General features: G+C 44.2%; 1 protein-coding gene across 1 annotated transcript; it reads right to left on the bottom strand.

Annotated features, from left to right (window-relative positions):
• Nucleotides 1-1,049: 1,049 nt before the first annotated feature.
• On the bottom strand, nt 1,050-1,779 carry LOC147437039 (uncharacterized). The gene has a single exon (XM_086485827.1). The coding sequence runs from the start codon at nt 1,618-1,620 to the stop codon at nt 1,069-1,071; it is 552 nt and encodes a 183-aa protein (XP_086341953.1). The 5' UTR covers nt 1,621-1,779; the 3' UTR covers nt 1,050-1,068.
• Nucleotides 1,780-8,639: the final 6,860 nt, after the last annotated feature.

The raw sequence follows: 8,639 nt of genomic DNA, 5'->3' as shown, positions 1-8,639 counted from the left end.
TAAGGGCCCAAATGGCAAACTAGGTCGAAGCTGGCAAACTAGGACCACCCCTGCCAAGTAAACAAGGACAAGTGTAGATAAACAAAGACAGGTAATTTTTTACAAGAACAACTTTATAAAGTAAACTTGAAACGTGGCACACACAAAGACCCCGTTGACTAACTTGGGATTCCAAAAGGTTACATTTAATCAAATAAAGATTTTGTTTTAATTAAACAAGGATTACACTATGCAAACTAAGATGGCATGATAAGAGAGGTCAAACATGACCATGGCAATGAATAAACTAAATCATATCTCTCAGGAACAAAGTATAGACATATATATAAACTACTTGCTCACAAGGATAAGTAGAACCATTGTGACACAAAGACCTTGGCTATTAAACTAGGAAAGCTTTGGACAAAGACAAAGTAAACTAAGCCCATGGCAAACAAAAACACATTAAGCAGTAGAGGTCTAAGCACTTAAGCCCAACTGAGTTTAGTTAAGTTTTAGTATATTACTATTGACAAGGACAAGTATCTGACCACGATTTTGAAAAAATCTCAATTAATGAGAATCTAGCAGTATTCTAATGCAAGCTTTGAGTGAAAGTAAAGGAGAGGCATGGCGGCGAAAACAGATCGTGGGCTGAGGAGGCATGCATGAAGGAAAGCCATGGACGCAGGCCACGAAGAAAATAGGTTACGGGCTGAGAAGGCATATCGAGGATGTCACAATGCTGCCAGCTCGCCTGACTACGCGCGAAAGGTGGCGTGCAAGGGTGCTCTGGAGGTGTTGGAAGCGTGCAAGCAGTCTTTTTTTTGAGCTTACAAGTTGCGATTTTTGTTTCAACATCACATGTTAGCTCAAGCAGTTACATAAGTTTTTCTGCATTTGTTGAGATTAGAGCTCGATACGTAACTCTGTTCATTTTTAAAATGCTCACGTTCGTCAGAATCAGAATGTAGGCTAAGGTTAGAGTTGTAAGCGAGGATGGAATCTGAGAAAGTAATGAATAAAATAAAATATGGAACGAGCCAGTATGAGCCATTAAGTAAGAAGCGTTGTGAACAAAGACCTTAATTAATAGTAGTTACAAAGACCAAAGTGACAGTAGTGAGGGTTCGGGCAGAAATGAGCACAACGGCCGCAGTTGTGCGGGTCGGATGCCAGATCCAGGCAGCGGCCTTGGCAGCAGCTCCACATGAAGGGGCACACGCGACCGCAGCCTCCGCAGTTGGCCGTATCTTCGCCACAGACATCCACACAACGCCCGCCGCAGCACGCCTTGCCTCCACTACATTGCCCCTCATCCACACAGTAGCTGTACCCTCGTACCTCCCTGTACCTCCCCGCCGCCAGCTTTAGCGGGGCGCCTCTAAGTTGGGCGCGCTTCCGCCTGCCTACTTTAGATGTTTGCGCCGCTCCTGCATCCTTTTCCCCCTGCTTCTCTTGATTGCACGAGTGGTCCCCCGGTGGCTTTGGTGGGGATGTGCCAGCTCCACTTCCACCTCCAGCAGCTTCTGGCGATAATGTCGTGAGCTTCAGCAGCACTAGTAGAGCCAATACTAGCGCTGTGATGCACAGGGCGAGTGCCACACCTGCCACTACTCGCGAATGAAGCTGACACGCCATGCCTGCGTCGCAGTAGCCATCTCTCCCCCCGCCTCATTTGAAAGCGCGCGCTCTCTCCCCCTCTCTCTCTCTCTCTAACCAAGGCAGACACCATGCCCCCTAATGAGCACCATAACGCCCGCTTGCTTTGCGCAAGACTGTCCACCCCCGCCACCTCACTTGTCACACCTTGCGTGTGTGTGTGTGTGCCACTACTTGATTCTTTTTGTGCTACTCCACTAGTTGATTCTTTTTGTGCGCGCGCGTGTGTGTACCAGTTGATTCTTTTTATGCGCGCGCGTGCACGTGTGTGTGTGTGTGTGTGTTTTTTTAGAGAGAGAGAGAGAGAGAGAGAGAGCGCTTTCCCTTCAGGTCCTTCGCGATCCTCGCTCACATATGCGCTGAAAATATGCGAGAAATTATATTCGGAAGAGAAAAAGATTTACATACATATGGGTAAATACATATGGAAGTGTCGTGCGCTTCAAAAGATAGATACATTTCAAATATCCTGATGGCCTTAAAATCCAAATACATTTTAGTTATGGTATGCTCGAACATTAGGGCATAAGCATTGACCATTTGGCATAAGCATTGACCATTTCATTATTGGGCTTTGCTCTACCAGCAAGGCTTTAGTTGCATCCACCAACTCCTTTCTCATTCGTGCACTTGCTTATAAAAGTTTTTACATGGTCCAGTAGGGGGTACCCAATCATGGAATTTCACAAAATGGGGTCATTAAACTTTTAACAGGGAAAGGGAAGGGCGAGAGATTGAGAGGTAAGAGAGGAGGCCACATGCACGCCACGTCTCTCGCTCTCTCTCTCTCTCTCTCTCTCTCTCTCTCTCTCTATTATGGGAGGTCGGTGTATGCAGGGATTCTTCCCCCCTCTCTTGAGAGCATTCTGCAGGACATCTCACAACTCTCTCTCTCTCTCTCTCTCTCTCTCTCTCTCTCTCTCTCTCTCTCTCTCTCTCTCTCTCTGTGTGTGTGTGTCGCTCAGTGTACCCGGTCGTTTTTACTACAGAGCCATAAGTTAGCTCGTGTAGAGGTGAGAAAGGGTATGTCTGGTCGTTTTTGCTGCTCGAGCAGAGGCGAGAAGGAGCAGAGGCTTGCGCAGGTGCAAGGGCCACGAAGCAGGTAGCTTCTCTTATGGCGTAGGCGCAGAGGCCACGAGGCAGCGCGAGGAGAGGGCGACAGGGGAATCTTAAAAGAAATATAATTTCTTTTAAGTCCTCCAATTAGTTTTTACATGGTCCATTTGCTTGTTTGCACACCTTTTTTTAAAAAGTTTGACATATGTAAATACTATATTAAAAAGATTGGACTTGTATTCAGGTGGCTGCAATTTTGTGCACCCACGCTCGATGGAGTGCCCTCATGCAGCGCAAATAGATCAGCTCAGATGAGCCTATGTCGAGGTGGGGCTGATAGCCCCCTTCTTACTCAATCACCATGTCATGCAATGCTAGGCACTCCCTCAATATTACCTAGGCACCTCATCCGCCACTCCAGGCTGGCCGCAACTCAAGCGGCTTGCCACGTCGTCTTGAGACAATTCTTAAATTGCGGCTAGGTGGGTTGGGAGGTGGGGCGGGGGGGGGGGGGACTGCAAGGAGAGAAGGGTACATAAACTCCACGTTCATGTCCTCCCTTCTCTCTTGCTGCTTGCTGACATAGCTCCCTCTCCGTGATTTGTGTGCATCCTCCCAGGTCTACATGCACCCTCCCTCTCCTGGCCTGGCATTGTACTACTGATGACTCTTGCATGGCTCCGCCTTGAGTACATACTCTCCCTTGCTTTGCAATTGCAAGCTTTTGACATTCCTTGCTTCGCATTTGTGAGGTTTTGCATGATGGGCGATCGTGGGCCAAAAACTTGCTTTTGATGCTAAAAGTGAGTATGATTGCGGTGAGTACATATGGAAGTTTATGGATTAGAACTGTACTACTCAAAGAGCTCTATATGCTTGTCTTTACGGCTCGGCAATTGAAGCTACGGTGAGGAAGTTATGACAACTTGAAGTTTGAGCGGTTTGCAGAACTATATTAGGTTGGACAACTGTAGATGAAGGACCAGAGATGAAGTAAATTCATGGGCCTAAAGCACACATCTTGTGGACGTGTCGATTTTTTCAGATTGGCAATTGGATCTCTTGTTGCCAAGATATTGCTAATTGAAGTTTCGTTGGGGGCTACTTGTGTACTAGTTTGGGCGCCTTGATCAGTGTGCCATATGGGAATTTATTGGGCTTCAACCAGCATTAGGATAAAGTTGGACTCACATTAGGAAATTTTGGAGGTCATTTGGAGGGCCATATGAAGAGAGAGAAAAATAGAGCGCGTCCAATGAGCATGAAGGCTACGTTACGTAGAAAAGTACCTGGAAAAACTCAAAAAATAGGAAAATAGCATAAAACTTTCACGAAACTAAGATTGTAGCATAGTAATTTCCTTACTTTTACCGAGCTTTTAGGTGCTTGCGTGTGGTCCCACTTCTGATATTCTCTCATGGTCATTAACGTACTGGAGGGTGACCATTAAGCCCGCACAAGATATTGGAATTTTGAAACACTTTCCCTCCATTAGAATGCTTTCAAAGTGAATCTCCCTCCACTAAAGCTTTTCTCTGAGAGTTATGGCATCCACGTCTTCTCGCCCAAGAGCCTCAAGGTGTTTACTGTCTCTCACACCAACAAACAACAACGGCACTTTGCCTAAAAGGCCAAGTAGTAGCATATCCTCAATTACAATACCAGCTTCAATAAGTGCAGACAACCAATGGGTTGGACAAAGGATAAACAAAGGTTCATGGGTCCTCATGCAACCAAGAAGACCCAAGAGGTTTAGTGGTATCAACGTTTACCGCTCAGCATGGAAAGCCAGGGTGTTGGATTTCAAAGTTGAGATCGGCAAAAGATCTGTAAAGGAAGTTCTTGTTCAGCATGTGTTTACCCATCCAGAGGTGATAGCAAACGGTGGAAATGTATCAAATATACATCAACCACGTTGCAATTGTAAGTACTCTTGACATGTGAACTTACTGATACTCTCATTATAACTTTTCTTATATATTTTGCAATGTTTCTCCCGCTTGTTATGAGTAATGTCTCTACTCTTCACAACTCAATTACATTAGATTTGTCATTTGTACTTATTGATACTCTTAGTTTAACTCTTCTTTTATATATTGCAGATGTTTATCCCTCTTCTTATGAGCAATGGGAGCCTGTGGAGTGCATAATAGGCCTCTTCCATGTTGTACATGCCCATATTGGTTCTCTACAGTATTCAGAGAGGAGCAGCAAAAGATTGGCTGATGAGGGAATCTTTTTTTATGACCACTTTTACCAACTCAGCTCAGGCAATAAGAATGGCATGTTGGTGAAACTACCTCTACCGACCGATTGGAACACTGTGGACTGGCCAGTTCCCGAGGAAACAATGGTGGAGGCAATGCGAAGTAAGCTCTACAAGGATATACAAAGGTCTCTGCGTAGCTCTGTTCCTACCAAACTGGTTCGAATTGCAAACTTTTGTCCTGTTGCACTCTTCATAGAGCTGTTTCATAGCTACAACATCAGAGTTACAAAAACTATGTTCATGTGCAAGTCATTTCAGCAGTCATCCTGTGACAAACTTCTTGACAAAGGATGGTATGCAAAGGAAGAGATTGGTTTACGGTGCGAGGTCGCGCTTGATACTCTAGTTGTCAAGTACATGATTGCAAGCCAATCACTATTACTCTCATTTTGGTATATGCGATCACAAATGCTAAACGGTAAGTACATTCCTATGGACCAAGTTTCTGCAGGTTTGGAAGATAATCCTACTGTGGATGTGGAAGTGATTGATAAAGAGAATGGCCTACTATTGGTGGTTACAATAAGGGATCTATGCAGTCTTCAGCATTTGCGAAATGACATCATTGAAGAGTCAATGGACAAGGAACTATCAGATTTTTCCTTTTTCTTAGCTGGCCGTAAGGTGATGCGGCGAAGAGAAAAAGATATTTTGTGCAAAGAGTTGGATGGTCGGGTTGAAGTAGTGTCAATGTAACAGATATTCTTGTAAACCCAAGTGTATACAAATGACTTTCAAGACATGAAGTTTATTGATCTCATTTTTCAATTGTGCCCTGTGAAAAAGTGTGCTTGAAATACATTTGTTTACCACGTCAAATCTCTCTCTCTCTCTCTCTCTCTCTCTCTCTCTCTCTCTCTCTCTCTCTCTCTCTCTCTGTCTATATATTAGAAAAAGACAGATAGAAGAATCATCTTAATTCATTAGAAAGTACAAACTCGTCCGTGAACAATGGACTGAGATACAATTTCTGTAAGTATGGAATCAGAATATCTTCAAGGTAAAAATCGAAGGAATGCCCCTCGAAAGAAGGTGGTGAGATGGTTGTTCCCGGCGGATTTAGTTCTCCCTTTTCGGGAGTATCGTCAATTAGTAGTGTATTAGTTGCATCAAAGGGTACACCGATTTGGCTAAACGGTTTGTACAAAAGAGGTAATCCTGGTTTTTTAGGGTGGTAGTGGCCCTCAACAGTAACGCATTTTCTTTGATCATACAAAAAGGCAAAATCTGACGTGTGAGCTTGGCATACACTGCAAACTATTGCAACTAGTGGCGATAAGTTTTGCCTTTGCATTGAAGACCATATGCCAACTCTGAAGCGCGGAAGAAGAAACTCAATAAACTCCTTGGTTCCTGGACGAACCACGACTCGACAAGTTCCCATCCGAAACGTTTGCAAATCATCAAAGGGTCCTCTGTCACCGAGAGGCACCCGCATCAGCAGCAATCCATTGACGTCCAAGATAATCAACCTCTGTAAAAGTTGACAAGTACATATAAGTAGTTAGAAGCTGAACATATTTTGCCATACTTGAATAGACATTACCGGAACAACCGTATCTACAGGTAGCAAGGGTCCATACTGGGTCTCTGTAGTGTTCATGTCATTGTTGCTCTCCTCCGCTTTATCTTCATAGTCATCATTCAAAGCTTCATCAGGGGTCTCCCCCATGGCCCTTTCTGCCTGATTCAAGGTTGATCGGCTTGCCTCATACATCCTTTCTTGATCCATATCATTTTGCTCGTCCCGAGGCCTGCTTTCCTCATCCATATCCTTTTGCTCATCTATAGGCCTGCTTTCCTCATCTTCGGTTTCAGCCATAGGCTCTTTTGGCTGTTCCACAGGCTGACTTGCCTCTTTTATTGTCTCCTCCGGTTGAACCTTAGCTGCTTCCATATGCTCATTTGTCCTTTCCTCATCCTCGACTCTTTGATCTTCTGCTGATATGACACCCTCGGCCCGATGCGATTCCACTGTATCGGATGTAGGGGTTTGTCGTGGTGGCACGTCATGTTTTGTAAGATCAATAGTGCGCTCATCCAAGCCGCTATCTTCAAGCTCTCTAGGGCTAGACATAGTAAGCAGGTGTTGTATTAAACTTACCCGGTATCTTTGCAAATAATCATATGTGTAGTTTTTTAAAGCACTCTGCAAAATTGAAAGACCACATGATGAGAATTCTTTTATAGACTAAACCAAAACTAACTGAATGCATTGCAAAATGGGTACCTTAGTCATGAAAGGTTTTAATGCAAAGTAGCTTTGCAGGACATATTCTGCATGGAGAAGACATCTCCAGCCGCAAGAATTCCCATCGGTTTGATTTGGGACAGGTACTTCTTTGATTGTGGCCTTGTATAGTTCATACCTTCCACATAGCTTGCCATAGGCAAGCAACAACCTCTTTATACAACTGCATTAGGCAATGTCAAGATGTTAGCATGAGGCTTCAAATTTACATGGATATCTATAATAAACACTTTCTGACACAAAACACTTACAGCCTAATTTCAGGGTGGGTTCCTTTTATTGAATTGAACACCCACACTGCTGGTTGGTCAACATCAAGGCATATGAGACTCCAGTGATGGTTGTTCTCATATGGGAAGATGATCACAGTAACTTCCAGCATAGCACAGTGGCGGAACCAGCTCTCAAATGTCCCAGATGGACTATTCTTTTGTCTAATAATTACAGACATTTGTGGATCAAGGAGAAACACCTCTGTGTGAGTGTGCAGTGGGAGTTGACTTTTGATCAGGCTGCAGAGACTCTACCTGAGTTAGCAAACCTATTATCTGAGTTTTCAAAGCTAGCAAGATAGTAACACTTACTTAAGACAAGCATAGATAATTGTGTCTAAAATCTGAGCATCTGGATTCTGCAATAAATCAATGTCCACCTTTTCCAGAGCTAGGCTTCTGGTTCCATCTACAAATGGTATCTCTGCAAGCAAACCATTCTTCATTGAAAGAAGAGTTTCTTGATTCATTGCCTCTATAGACAGGGTCACATTGCACTCTGTTTGTTTCTGGGACACCTCTGCTACTTTTGCTTTCTCCTGAAGCTCTGCTTCCCTCATTTCCTCTGTTTGGCGAGCAATAGTCTCTGCCTTTGCCCTTGTATTCACATCATGTGTGACATCTACAACTGTGAGCTGAGGCACTAGCTCCGGGGGGTATAACAAAATTTCTCTCATTTTCTTATCCTTGCACACATTGAAGACCAGCAGTTTGTCATACCTCCACCTTATTCTTTTCAATGTCTCACTATCTTTGTCCATTATAGTAACCCTGTGGGCATGGGCTGCAACAATGGTCATGTCACTGAAGTACTCCAGTAGAAAGTCCTCAGCTGCTTCCTGTAGAGCCATCAATGCCACCACCTTCCACCTTTTGGTGCCCCAGGTAGCTTCATCACATATGGACCTCACCATCCTCTGGAAGGGCAGTTTTGGTATGCATAAATCTACACATTTTTGTGCCTTTCTGATTTCTCTGAAAAGTCCCATGCAGGTTTGGAGCTTCTTCATCCTTGGCCCTTTCAGAATTTTATTTGGTTTTCCAAGTCTTTTCTTTGGAGTTGCTGATCTACCACTTGCTTTCGATGCTAATCCTGGACCCTTGCCTGCCTTCCTTGCAGTGGCTTTTGTTCTAGCCATCTTACTGTACA

Source organism: Adiantum capillus-veneris, chromosome 17 (assembly GCF_014529385.1).
Source record: "Adiantum capillus-veneris isolate H3 chromosome 17, ASM1452938v2, whole genome shotgun sequence".
Taxonomy (NCBI): domain Eukaryota; kingdom Viridiplantae; phylum Streptophyta; class Polypodiopsida; order Polypodiales; family Pteridaceae; genus Adiantum; species Adiantum capillus-veneris.
This window is presented reverse-complemented; position numbering and strand designations above follow the sequence as displayed.

Bases quoted from the DNA above. Each gene is read 5' to 3' on its own strand.
- LOC147437039 (XM_086485827.1), bottom strand. From the start codon at position 1,620: ATGGCGTGTCAGCTTCATTCGCGAGTAGTGGCAGGTGTGGCACTCGCC.